The sequence below is a fragment of the Parasteatoda tepidariorum genome, chromosome 8 (assembly GCF_043381705.1).
Source record: "Parasteatoda tepidariorum isolate YZ-2023 chromosome 8, CAS_Ptep_4.0, whole genome shotgun sequence".
Taxonomy (NCBI): Eukaryota; Metazoa; Arthropoda; class Arachnida; order Araneae; family Theridiidae; genus Parasteatoda; species Parasteatoda tepidariorum.
In genome coordinates this window covers 3,854,939-3,868,908 of record NC_092211.1, presented here as the reverse complement: position 1 = coordinate 3,868,908, position 13,970 = coordinate 3,854,939, and the positions used below count along the sequence as shown (strand labels likewise).

The window sequence follows — 13,970 nt, the reverse complement described above, 5'->3', positions numbered from 1 at the left end:
AAAAAAAAAAAAAAAAAAAAAAAAAAAAAAAAAAAAAAAAAAAAAAAAAAAAAAAAATCCTGAGCTTACAGAATGAAAGTGCAAAAATAAATGTATGCATTTTATAGAGTAACATAAACTCGAATTAAATATTTTTATTGAAGAAAATTTAAACAAAAATTAAAACAAATTAATACATAACAAGAATTAAATATTACTTTTATATTTCTCGTATGATTAGAGGTTTTAAAAATTTTAATTGTTTGTTTTTTAGTTTCTTTCCTAAAACAAAATCACCTAAGCTAAAAAAATTTAAAAACAAAATAAACTACAAACAGTAAGCAGTTTAAAAACTTGAGTTTACCTCAAGTTTTGGAATTTTTCATGGTGAAATAATATTACAATAAAATATCAGGATTCCATATACCACGTACAAATGTATGATGCCAACTTTCACTTTTTAAGTACTTCCTAAGCACTCAAAGTACATTTTTAAGCACTTTATACATTAACAAAATGTAAAATAATTTTCAAAGACTTTACATGATCATGATTAAATAACTAGTTTCTGACAAAGAATATTTTTCTTGATTATATTAGCCAGCATAAAAAGATAGAGATTTTTCGGTTTGATTTCAGAGAGTGGAAAATGAAGTCTGACATTGAGAATATCTTGCAAAATGCAGCACAGTTGCACACGAGAGTGCAAAAATCTCATCAAACTCAGTTCAGTTGACACACATGCAAACTCGCAAGTACAAACAATGTGAAAAGCATGCTTTAGCATAACACGTGGCGAAAATCAACATGGTAAAGAAAAAAAAAATCACATTTTTGAGCAACTCAAATTAAGCAACTTTTTAGAAACACCTAAGTGCATTTAAAAAATGAAAATCGAAAATAAGTGCCTTTAAGATTAGACGCGCAATTTATAACTCGCAAACCGTATTAAATGTATCGGAATCTTAAAAACCACATGGAAATTGGTAATCCTCAAAAAGATCGTCACTTGGATTTATGATGAAATCGGCAAATTTATACAAATTCGAATAGCATATTTTATATTAAGAATATTGGGTCTTTAAAAACCAATTCTGTAGCTTTAAATCCAGTAAATACAATTTTGAATCATGTTTACATAGGTATTAAAATCTATAAAAAACTAATTTCTCTTCAAAAGTTCCAAAAAAAAAAGGGGAATTTGTTTTAGTTTTTGTATTAAAAAAATGCAGAATTCTGCCAACAAGCTGGAAAAGAAACTCATCCTTGTTAAAGACAATAATTTTGTTTTTGTATGCTCGAAATATCTTTTTTGTGGAGTAATTTTGAGTTGCTTAAGGATGTTGGTTACTCACAGGCACTCTGATCTGTTCCATAGAATCTCTTTCACGTAAGGTGACAGAAAGAGGTTCTTTTAAAGAGTCAAAATCAACTGTGATCCCAAATGGAACGGCTATCTCGTCCGTCCGGGTGTAGCGTCGTCCGATAGATCCGCTGCTGTCATCAACACGATGGGATACCCCATTATTCGTCAGATCTTGAGCTGAAATGAAAGAAATGATTATGACCACCTGCAAGACAACGTACCCAAATGAAAAAACCCCCGATGGTTTAGGTTGGTTTCAGTTCAAATCATGATGGTCCAACATTATTTGATGGTCACCAACATTCATGTTGCTTGATATGCCTACAAATCATTCCATGTTGGAAAATGATACACTATGATGGTTTACCATCAAGAGATGTTTGATTCTCAGTTCATGACTGTACAAGATAGTTTAATGGAAATTCCTTTTGGTTCTTAGGAATAATTTTCTTCTTTTATGTTGGACCGTCTGCCCGAATTCCTACATAGGAATGATGGTTGTTCATGATCGTTCCAACATTTCAAGAAACTATGATGGTTCAACATGAACAAACCATCAAATTCCTACATTGGGATGATGGTTATTTATGTTGTTACTATAAAAAAATAGAATTATTGATAGTTACCATCAAGATTATGTTGGCCCATCAATGGAAAATCAAACATTAGGTACGATTGTTTAAAGGTAATCGAGCCCAGCAATTTACCTTTGCAAAGAAGAAATAACTATAGTCAAACTCCCGCTATAGTGAAAGAAATGTTTGGTCCTGTGCCTCACATATAATGTTAATTTTTGTGAATATAGTGAACCATCAAAAGAGAGAAAGGTATTAACTTTTCTCAGTCTTTGACTGATTTATTTTCTTCATTTTTTGTAATAATTTTGAAGTTTCTACTTCAAAATAAATACATATACAATTTTTTTAAAACCATCTATGTAGCAATAAGCATTTCCTCTTGTTGGCTTCATTATTGAAATGGTTGAGCATTCAAAGAGGCCGTGATCTTCCAGTATCTGGACAAATGCTTCAAGTCAAAATGGATGAAATGACTAAGCGATTTGGTGAGACTACTTTTCTGGGCTCGAACGGCTGATTAGGCAGGTTTAAAAAGCGGAATGACTTAAATTCAGGAAAAATTATTGGAGAGCCGGGAAGTGTTTCTATGTTTGATGTTGAGGATTGCTCATCAGCTAAACATTACTATTTATTTTTGTATGAAAGACAAAGAGCAATAAAAAATAAAAGTCAACAAATTTTTTGTTACAACATATTATATTTGTATCCTTTTTGTACTTCATTTTATTAGTCATTGGTTTAAATTAAGTGTAATAAAAGGGGGAGTTAAGAATTAGTAGTTAAAATTGTTTGCAAAACGGATATAGTGATGTCCCGGTTTTGGGAACCGAAATTTCGGTCCCTTGAAGGTTCACAATTAACTGTATAATAAATTAATTAGAATACTAATTGGTTAGAGTTGAGTGCTAATCAACAAGAACTTTCGAGAACTGGTGAGCTGAAATGATTTGGTCAACTGTTAAGAATGACCACCTGTGGGGTAGGACGTTTGTTTAAATGTTAGATATGTATTATATTTCGTCAGATTATAAGTTTTCATTCGCGCAAGTCCAGGAATCATGGGTCTTAAAATACACAGAATCAAGCATAATTATGGAACTCTCGTCAAATTATAAGTTTTGATTCACTGAAGTCCTGGAACCAATATGCTTCAAATCCTTGGAATAAATCGAAATGATGGAACTTTCATTGAATTACAAGTTTTGGTTTGCGGAAGTTCAGGATTCGACGGTCTTAAAATACATGGAATTCCGTGAAAAAAATCACTTGCCCTGATCCTAGATCAGGAAGGAAGATACAAGAAATCGGGGTACACCTGGTCAGTAGAGATATATAAAAAAGAGAACTTACATAATTGAGAGACAAAGGGTGCAAAGTCCAGATGATTACTGAGAGGAAGTACGCTGCACTTGAGGGGGGCGATGTTAGGAGGAAGAGAGAAAAACTACAAGGAAGAGAAGATTATTTTAGACGTCATAGCTTTATTTAGGGACATGTTTTTTGAATTTTCATAAACAGACAGAGACTGCGGAACTGGGGAGGGCATCCCTTCTAACATTGTAATTTTTCACTAGTGGACAGTCTAACCAGTTGATCTTGAATCTCATATGAAAGGTGAAAAATTTGAGGAGTTAAACAGGTACTTTAAAAAAACCTTAATTTAATTAAGAAATTCTATTAAAAGTGATTTAAATGTTTTTAATAGAAAAAAATAGGCATTTCTTTAAATAATTTATACCACATACATATATTTACATAAATTTAAGACTGAAAGAAATTTTTCAAAGATTTTTGAACTATAATCTAATTTGTATCGATTATTCTTTTAAGGTATAGAAAGAGCACAAATTCCTCATAGCCAACATTTTCCTGGGATTTAAGAATAGTTTATAAGATTTCTTCTGCTTTTTATACTTCCTTTGCATTCACATTTGGTTCATCAATATGGTCATAAGCTTCTTCCTCTTCATCTGATATCCTTTTTTCTCATCTACGATTTCCGCATGTTACCGGGCAGTTGTCTGCTAGTAAAAATCTTCACAATTAATATCAACATTAAATCTAGATTTTATCGCATTCCATTTTGGCAATGCATTTTCAGTGTCAACAGTTTCTTCTTCGTCACTGATGCTCTCTTGTTCATCAGCTGTTCTCAAAACCATTTTGGATAGATTTTAGAGCAAAATAGTCATTCTGATAGCATTTGCAAGTTCGCATACCAACTTTTTCTATAGTTCACTTTTAAACTCCTAATTATTCTTTCATCCATTGGTTGCAATTTTGAGGTGAAAATAAATTTCTATTCTTAGCTTTCTTATCTATGTTGAAAAGTTAACCCTCGGTGGTCATTACTCTTAACCCCTCAGTTACTGCCAGAATCATTGTATTCCTTTCTAGTTAAGGAAGTGCAGGGATAGTGATTGAAATTCTTAGAAACACACCCAACCTGTTCATATCTACTGATCAAGAAAGTTTTGACATTCGTGATCTATTATTAGAAATTTGAGAAACGGAGGTTTCAAAAAAAATAAATAAATAAAATAAATATTCGACATAAACATGGAAAATACATTGATTTTAGACAGTAAATGTAGTGAATTTCAGAAATTTTGAGATAGAGGTTTTCGAGATAAACAGGAATTTAATTACACAAGTATTGAGTGAAAAATTACAATGTTAGATAGGGCTGTGTTCCTTCATTTCAAATGGAGGGGAGGGGCTAAAGACCCTTCTGCCCCCCCCCTCAGTTCTTTGGTCCCTGGAATAGCATTATCTCTAAATAAAAGATTATTTCAGGGATGGAACAACAGAATAATAATCTTGGAGCAATAAAAAAAAAAAAACATGTGCTAGAGAGTAATTAAATTTGATTTTTAGAGCAGATTATTTCTATTTATTCAGAGAAACTTGTAAAATTAAATTTTTGATAATTATTTATATGACCATATATAAGTATATTTTGATATTACATATATCAGAGGGCATAAATCAACATTTTAGATCATATTACACAGGTTTTGGAAAAAAATTGCATTATTAAATAAAAAAGTTGTAAAAGAAATGCAACAAAGAATTTCTTTTTATAATTTATTTCTGCAGGCTATATCATATATAGATAATTTAACAAATATATCATATATATATATATATATAGACAATTAAGTAAAAGAAATGTGCCAATAATATTTGAAACTAAGTGAAATTCTCCTTTTAAATTAAACTTAATTACCACAATCAATAAAAACATGTTTATAATATATAAAATCCTCAATAATAAGTTAATTCTAGAAGATTGAAATGTGTACAGTCTTTTTTTTTCCCATTTCTACATTGTTTTTCAAATTAAATCTCTAATGCAACGTTGTTACAATACAAGGATTTTGAATTTCAGTTATCACTTCTTAAATTTCTGAATCAGGGTGTGTAGCCAAATCTTTCAACAAAAAATAAGCACCTTTTAAACACTCAAAAAATAATTTTAAGCACTATATGCATTAACAAAATGCAAAGAAATTTTCAAAGATTTTAAATGATGATGATAAAAGAATTAGTTTCTGACAAAGAACTCTCTTTTTTTGCTATATTAGCCACCATAAAAAGATGGAGAGATTTTTGGAGTTCAATTTCACAGGGCAGAAAATGAAGCCCAAAGTAGAGAATATCTTGCAAAATGCTGTAGAGTCGCACATGAGATTGCAAGAATCTCACCGAACCCAGCTCAGTAGACGCACATGCGGACTCACAAGTATTTCTTCAAACATGTAACATGATTGGCAGTTTAATTTGCTATGGGCCAACGGTAAGCTGAAATAGATAAAAATTGATATGGCAAAGAAAAAAAAATTCTTATTTTCGGAAAGGGAAAAATTAAGCCCATTTTAAAAACACCCAATGGAAGAAAAAGCACCTTTAAAGGCTTTTAAAAATCGAAAATAACCTTTTAAAAAAACGCTACAGGACAGAAAAAATATTCGACATGAGAATCAAATTAGGTTTATTCATAAGCTTTTTGTCTTTATGAAAAAGTAAAAAATAAAGGATACCGTTCTCATTTCATCACCAGTTCTGGTACGAAAACTGTGTTCGAAGAGAGCATACATGATTCGCCCTATTCCAAATGAAGGTTCTATCACAGCAGGAATGATTTCTTCAACTAGAAAAAAGATTTTTTAAATATAGAAGAACAATTCATTTCAGGAAAAAGCATAGAAATTGAGCTACTCTATTATCAATCATCCACCTCTCAATATATTCTTCGATTTTTTAAATTATTTTCTCTATTTATTTCAAATAATGTAAAAAAAATTATCATATTTTGCCATTTTTTCTGACGAGAGAACTGTTGATTCTTTTCCCCACAATGAATGGCTTTTGTATTCCGTCCTTGATGTACCACCCCAACACCTTCGATTCTTAGAATTTCCTCCCTTATCTCCTAAGAAGTCACATATGTAATATTCCTATCTGATTTCATATTTAACCATAATTAACACTCTGTGAATTAAATTTTTATATAATGTATAAATAGATTTATAGTTAACACATATGTAACATTAAAATAAAATAAAAAAATCTTTTTGTGTCTCCAAAGTATGCACAGGCCCTCAATATAATATTATATCCCTCAACAACACTATATTTATTGGGTTCCCCAAAACTATCATTGTAGCGAGGTTTTACTGCACTTTCATTGAAATATACTTAAATTAAATTCAATTGGACACAAAAAAAATTCGAGCATGAAAAATGATATTTAATTCAAGAAATAAAATGGTTTGTATAATGGTAATATAGTGCAGTAACTAAATCCTTTGGTTGAACACTATTTTTTTAAAAAGACATATGTTTCATTTTCTTTTTTACAGAAATTGCAAATTTAATACATCATAAAAACATACAATTAATCTTAAAATAGAATAATTCTTTTAAAAAGTCAAATTGCATTTAGAAACTAGCATAGTTTAAGAACAGAAAGTGTTTACTCCACTTGACTTACTAATATTTTATAAATATCTTAAGAACCCTTGACAATAGTAGAAAATAAAATTAGTGAAAAATATACATCACATTGTTAATAAAAAAATACTTATTGAAATGGTGCATTTACACACCTTTGGCTGAGAAGGAGTTAATCTGGTATACCACCTGTAAAGTTAGCCACCTCTAGATGGCCACGAGATTAAAAAAACAAACAAAAGAATTGAAAAAGAGAAGAAGTGAGGACGATATTTTTGGAAGTACTGGAACGGTTTTCCAATGATGTGATTTACTATTATTTCATTATTTTTATGTTTGTGGTGTGTTCTAATAAATTTGTCTTCAGCCATTGAAACAGATTAGCGTGAACACAATTTCATATTATGGAAATTTGAAAAAAGAACTTTTATTTTACCCGTGAGCATCTACAAGCTAAACTAATCGATGAAGCTTTACTGAATAATTTTTTTACATTTCTACAACTCAAGACCTAAATAAAGGCTGATATATATGTATATATGTCTCAAATTGAATGTCAAAACAGCAGATCCTATACAGGAAAAAGACACATGCATAACATTAGGAGAAATAAAATAATGGAGATTTTACTAGCAGCATTTTTGAGGCTATGTGTAAAGTTTTGATATGTCATGCATAATCATGTAAGTCAAAAAGAAGTCCAAAGTGGAAATAATATTAGCACTTACATTTAGCGAAGTAAAAAATATGTATATTAATCTTAATCTAAAGAGGATTTTTTTAAACCATTATTTATAATTACTTAAACTATTAACATTCAACATACAGCAGTACTTGCAATAGTACCATCTGCAGAGGAATAAGAGTCAAGTATTTTTGCCATCAGCAGATAATTTATAGCCAATTTTCTTTTTTTTAGAAATGTCTTCAAGAAATAAAGAGAAGTTTGAGAATATACAGGTAAACAGGAGATAGTTGTACAATACAGGAACCTTTGTTTTTTTAAAAAAAAAACAGGTGACTCAGCAGGTAGGTACACGGTTATTGCAGTTGGCAACTGCTGACGATAATGGATAAATGTGGAGAGAGAAAAAAAATCATATAACCTAAGTCGCGATTCAGTATCCCTTTCTGTCGGCTACCCTCAATAAATAAAATATTTCATTTTTTTAAAAATAATTTTTTTTTAAAAATTTTATTTTTTCTCACAGGGTTGCCACTCAAATCTGGAAAAAAGATTCCTTGTACATATTATACACAATATGTAAAGAGGAAACACCACAATTAGTGTGCTCTTGTGTCAGCTAACTATATTCATTTTAGTTGAAGGAAAACTTAAGAGGATCATTTTCAAATATCCCATAGATTACACTTTCAGTGGTCATTTTTTTAAAAGACGAAAAAAAAAAAAAATCCCTGTATTTTTTTAATTGGTAAAGAAAAACACTCAATTTCTTGCATTATTCAGTTTTATATTCTCACTGTGGAGTGGCAACCCTGTTTATGAGAAACAGTAAAACCTCACTACAACACTATTTTGGGGACAAGTGAAATATATCGTTGTAGAGGGATATATCGAGGGCCTACACACTTTGGGGACACAAATTTTTTTTTTTAAACGTTATATAGGTATTAACCATAAATCTATTTATACATTATATAAAAATTTAGTTTGCAGAGTGGTGATTATGGTTAAATATGAAATATAATAGGAATTCTTAAGAGATAAGGGAGGCAATTCTAAGAATGGAGGATCTTGGGCTGGTGTATGTACAGTCAGCAAAAAAAAAGATATCACCCTGAATAGCTTTCGTTCTAATTATCGGATTTTCACGAACTAAGCGTTAATCTTAATGATTCCTGGGGGTGACCTCAAATATGCTAATCAATTAGTGCTAACTATTAATTAAGTTACGAAATCAGACACAAAAACGTACTTTCTCCGAATAACCTCCCCCCTTTTTTTTTTACATATTTGGATTCTTAACCTTCAAAATATCGGGGGTAGCCGCAATCTGGGAAATATGGTCCCCATAGTTTGGTCAGGAGAGCAATCCAAAGCTCGTACCTCTAATGTTAATTTCACTTTTTACGTTTTTTGTCATATTTTTAAAACTAATAAAGCAATTCAAAGAAAATTTCACCCAGTCATACAACTCATTTATCCAAAGATAATTTCATGAAAAAAATAACTTTTAGTAATTGCTAATTACTTTTTATTATTTAATTAAACTGAGGATGAAAAATTTTGAATTATAAGGTATGAATTTTTTTATACCATATTAATCTACATATTTTTCAATTGAAAAATCTAAAGTTTCAACTGTTTTTATTTATTAGAAGCTGAGAAAAATGAAAATTAATCATTTTTAAAAAAATAATTTGGCGACTATAAAGAAATAATTAAATGGGGCGATTAATATTAAAATGTGACAAACTTGCAAGGAACTTGACTTCGCGCGCGTAGCGTAAAATTTCATTCATATTTTTTTCGCTGATTATCGTTTGCTTATCTTTTTATTTTTTTAAGCTATAAAATACGATGTTTCTTTTTTAGTCGTCTAAAAATCTATTTGCAATTTAGTAAAGAAATTTGAATAAAAAACATTTTATTCAGCGAATGTGGAGTTTTATAAAAGCATACTTCTGATGGAATATGATTATACAACAGATTGTGCTTCTTTAATGTGATAATTTTTTATTTTTAAATTTTAGTTTTTTTTCTTCTCAATAACTGATACAATTTCAATAATATACATACGTATGAATAAATTTGGAATAAAATATTCATAAATTTCTTGAATAATATATTTCATAAATATTAATAAGAATACGTAGTCAACATTTTTAAGCATCTCTCACAACAGAGCAAATTTCTCAACATCTTATAGGGTAAACTAACCATTGAAGGAACACTTAAGCTTAGCTTGCCTTTAAAAAAAAACCATAAAAATTTCAAACTTTGTAATTTTAGCTAAATGATGGTGTCGACAAATTTGTTATTAAATGCAAATTATGTAAAGAAAATTTAGCTAACTTACATAATATTGTTTTAAGCTTTTGGTGGTTTAAATAATAAGTAGTAAGATAACCAAGAGAAGGAACAGTTCTTACATTGAATAAACACTAAATTTTCCAGTGAATGAACACTTAATTTTGAGAATGTTTGATGCTTGTTAGGAATCCTTAGGCCACCCAGATGTCTAAAAACAAGATTTTTCTTGAAATTACAGCATATAACCAAGAGTTAACGTGGAAAATGTTACTTTTTTCATTCATGGAATGGAAAGTAAAATTTGTTTGAATACATAATTTAAAAAAAATGTTTTACATATTTTTTCTCACAGTTTAATAGTCCATTCTAAATTATGAGAGTTTATCATTGTGTAATTCGATGATGTTTTTATTATTATTTTAATTAGATCACTTTTTTGTTTACTCCTTTTCCCATATTTTTTAAGTTTTTTTTTAAAAATCTTTTTAAGTATTTTTTTTTCTCAACGCCATACTTTCTGCTTTAACTTTTTTTCCAGCTCTTTCAATCTCTTTAAATTTTTGTACTTTTTCTGAGGTTAATGCAAAAAAGTAATTTATTTCTTTTTCTTTTGTTTTAACCTTCCTCTTTTTTCCAAATTTTTGGCCAATGTAATTGTATCTTCGAAATTTCTCTCGATTTTCCAGTACCATTTCTAGAATTCCTCACTGGATAATAAATGAGAAAAAGGAGTTTCAAAGTTTGAATAAAATCCATCTCTCACTGACTTATATCTAGTGGGTCTTCAGCAGTACTTATCATTTACTTATGGAACCAACTGTTTTTGCAACTAACAATGCCTCAAGAGGACTTATCTCAAAATCAGCTTTCAAAATGCATTCATTATCAATGTTAGTTGTTTCATCTTCAGTGCCAAAATTTGATTAACCAAATGTTCTTTTTGAAATAAATTCTTCCATATTGAGAAAAGCACAGGTTATTGGATATTTGGGTGATTAAACTTTTCTGTCAATATTCCTTTAAAAATTTGCAACACAACTTGTGAGATTTCCTTCTCAAGCTTCTGAAGAGATAGTGCATCGTTACTCTCGAAGCATGTGTTTTGTTGATAAGCTGTCTTGCTCATTAACTCTTGGTGTCTGTTTCGCATGCATTTGTTAAAGTAAACGTTTTCTACATCGAATGGAAAAATATAGCGTTTCATAAAAACATTTTAACTTCATCAGTTGATGCCTCAAAATCTTATTTAAAAATGGATGTAAAATTTTCTTGACATATTGTTTAACAATTCTTTTGTTTTCAAGATCTAACGGGAGATTTCCATGAATTAGGTAGAAAGCTAAGAGAGAGAATTTGTTTTGATGAACAAAACTTGTTCAGTTTCAAATTGATATGAGATTTATACCTATCCAGAAGCAAAATAGGGAATTTGATAGCATTTTTAACTAGCCATGGATAGAAACATTTGCTATATATTTGTAAAATGCTGCTGCGGTCATCGTTTCATCTCATGAATCACTTTTTCCAATGAAATATATAGCACTGACTGATTTTATAATACATAAAAAAATTCTTCAGTAAGGAAAAACTACCAATACAGGTACTTTTTCTTTCCTTGGTACTTTAGATATAATTTTTAGGGCCAAAGATTTTTACCGTTTAAGGGTAGTATTTAACTCTTGTTTCGTTCACATTGTAAATGCAATCACTTTCTAAAAGGATGCCAGGGCTACTTCCCTCCTAAAGATTCTTTTAAAGTTCTTAAAACCAGTATTTCGAATATTATTCTCTAAGGGAAGTTTTGCCTTTTGAAATTATCTTAGCATTGCACTGAGTTATCGGTGGATGTTGCCTTATAAAAAAACTTCACACATTTTTCACCTGGATGATTGTCTTTAAATGGAGTTTTCCTACCAGTTCCCGTCAGGACGTTAAAGACCGTAATTTAGCTAATTACTGGCACAAAAGCCTACAAAGAAATTTTCTATTCAAGTTTTTATTATTGTATTTAGTTGTTATATTTAGTCAGTAAGCATAGTTTATTAAGGTGTCTAAGGTATTATGTAATAACTAATCACTACATTTATAAAGATAAATAATAAATAAATTATTATTATAATTCTTTAAATAAATTTAACAATTAAATTTGCATTTTGAAATGAAATTGTTATAGGAACTATTCATACAACATTTAACTGAATTTCAGGTGTCCTCTATACCACAGAAATACTAATTATTCATGTAAAATCCTATTTCACGCATACTGTTCATTCACTGGGAAATCTATTCCCAGTGAAGGAACATGCCTGTTCCTTTCTGGTTAGAAGTTGATTTTTGTATTTTTAACATAATTTTGATGTATAATATGACTAAAGGTACAGGAAAATTAAAATTTTTCTTTTATTTTCATTAATTTGAAAGAATCCAAGCAAAAGAACACTTGTTTATTCGTCGGTTTTTCATCGTTTGGTAATCCTGTTAATAAACACCTCCTAATCTCAGTACTTGCTTATGTTATGATGCTTAAAATAAATAAAACGTAACTTCAATAACCTTATTTTGAATTCTCTTTTTCACAATAAGAAAAAAAAAACATATGCAATTAATTGTACTTTAAACGGATAACTACAAACATTGACCTTACAATTTTGTCAAAGAAACAAGGCGCTGAACAGATACTAACAAATTCAAAACTTTTTCTAGAGAAGACTCTAAGACCAGGTAACTCAATGCATTGTTAGATGACTTCCTATTATTAGGTAGTAAGCTACAGTTACCAATCAATCAAAATTAAAACTTTTAAAATTTTATTTTTAAAAAATATCTATTAAATGTTCTTTCACTGGTTGGTTCACCCCATGTCATCTTACTCTTAAAAGAAATTCCCGGAAGTGTTTCCCAGATTTATTTTACCAACTATTTAATTAAATTTTAACATTTTTAAAAATCTTATTCGTTACCTTTTTACGTTTATTATTACTTCATTAATATACTAATCGATTTTTTTAGTACTTTAATTTAGGTTTTCTTTAAAGTAAAGTTCCTTTTTAAATTATAGTCAAGTTTTTTTTAAAAAGAATTATTGTCTGCTAGCTGAGAATAAAATCTTGTGAAGAAATTAAAAACATTCCGCTGTTTAAAATTATTTAATGCAAAACAGCTGATTATTTACTAAGCATACTATTTTTTTCGAAAAAAGAATATAAATTATTGATTGTCTTCTCTCTTTTTTTTCTTTCTGTTTCTTGTGACTTTAACATCGATTATCTAACATAGTGTTGATGTTTTATTAGTCACTTCAACGAGTATAAAGATACCAAACATAAAAAGCTGTCAAATACATAGCCAAAATTTTTAATCGTCTTAAAATATCTCAGTATCTTAAATGTCGTCCTAACATCTTAGTTGTGAAATTAAATTTTTAATTATCTGACCACGTGTGATTCACTAATTATTTCATTATATCTCTTACTCTTTCTTAATGATACCAAGTAGATTTTTTTCCTGATAATATACTAAACTATTTTGTTTAATTTTTTACTTTAGCACGATTCCCAAGATATTATTGTAGTATAATTTGTTATCAGGAAGATTCCTTATTTTGTTAAGCAGGAAATACTAAAAATTGAAATTTGTAAGAAGTCGTGCCAATTTTAGAGTCACCTGATTTTAAAAATATGCTATAAAAAATACGCAATTTCCGAACTTATTTTAATGAAAAAAAAAAAGCGTGGCAAGAAGGCTAACATACTTTTTTCAGAAACTCTGTAAACCAATTTTTTCTATTTTTCGTCAAAAGAGGATAAGAATGATATTGCTCCAAGGGACCTACTAAATAATTTCGCTATTTCAAGAATGAAATCTGTTTGATCAAAACATATTATTCCTTGAAAATTAAAGCGTAGAAAAAATTAACTTTTATTATTTATCTAAGCTTATTCCATTTATTTAATGATAGCGGTATTAAGGTTAAGGATATGCGATGGAAGCCCTGTTTACTATTATACTATAAATGCATTAAATCATGTAGCTTGAATAATTTATTTTAAGCAAATTATTTAATAATTTTAAGCAAATAAGGGTGTAAAAATAAACT

General features: G+C 29.2%; 1 protein-coding gene across 1 annotated transcript in view; it reads right to left on the bottom strand.

Moving 5' to 3' along the window:
- Positions 1-13,970, bottom strand: part of LOC107446982 (glycine--tRNA ligase) — a gene marked incomplete at its 5' end in the record, with an annotated part of 50,997 nt that overhangs the window by 2,529 nt on the left and 34,498 nt on the right. The window contains 3 exon segments of the mRNA XM_043055165.2: positions 1,335-1,522; positions 3,274-3,367; positions 5,967-6,076. Coding sequence (XP_042911099.2) covers positions 1,335-1,522; positions 3,274-3,367; positions 5,967-6,076 — 392 coding nt within the window.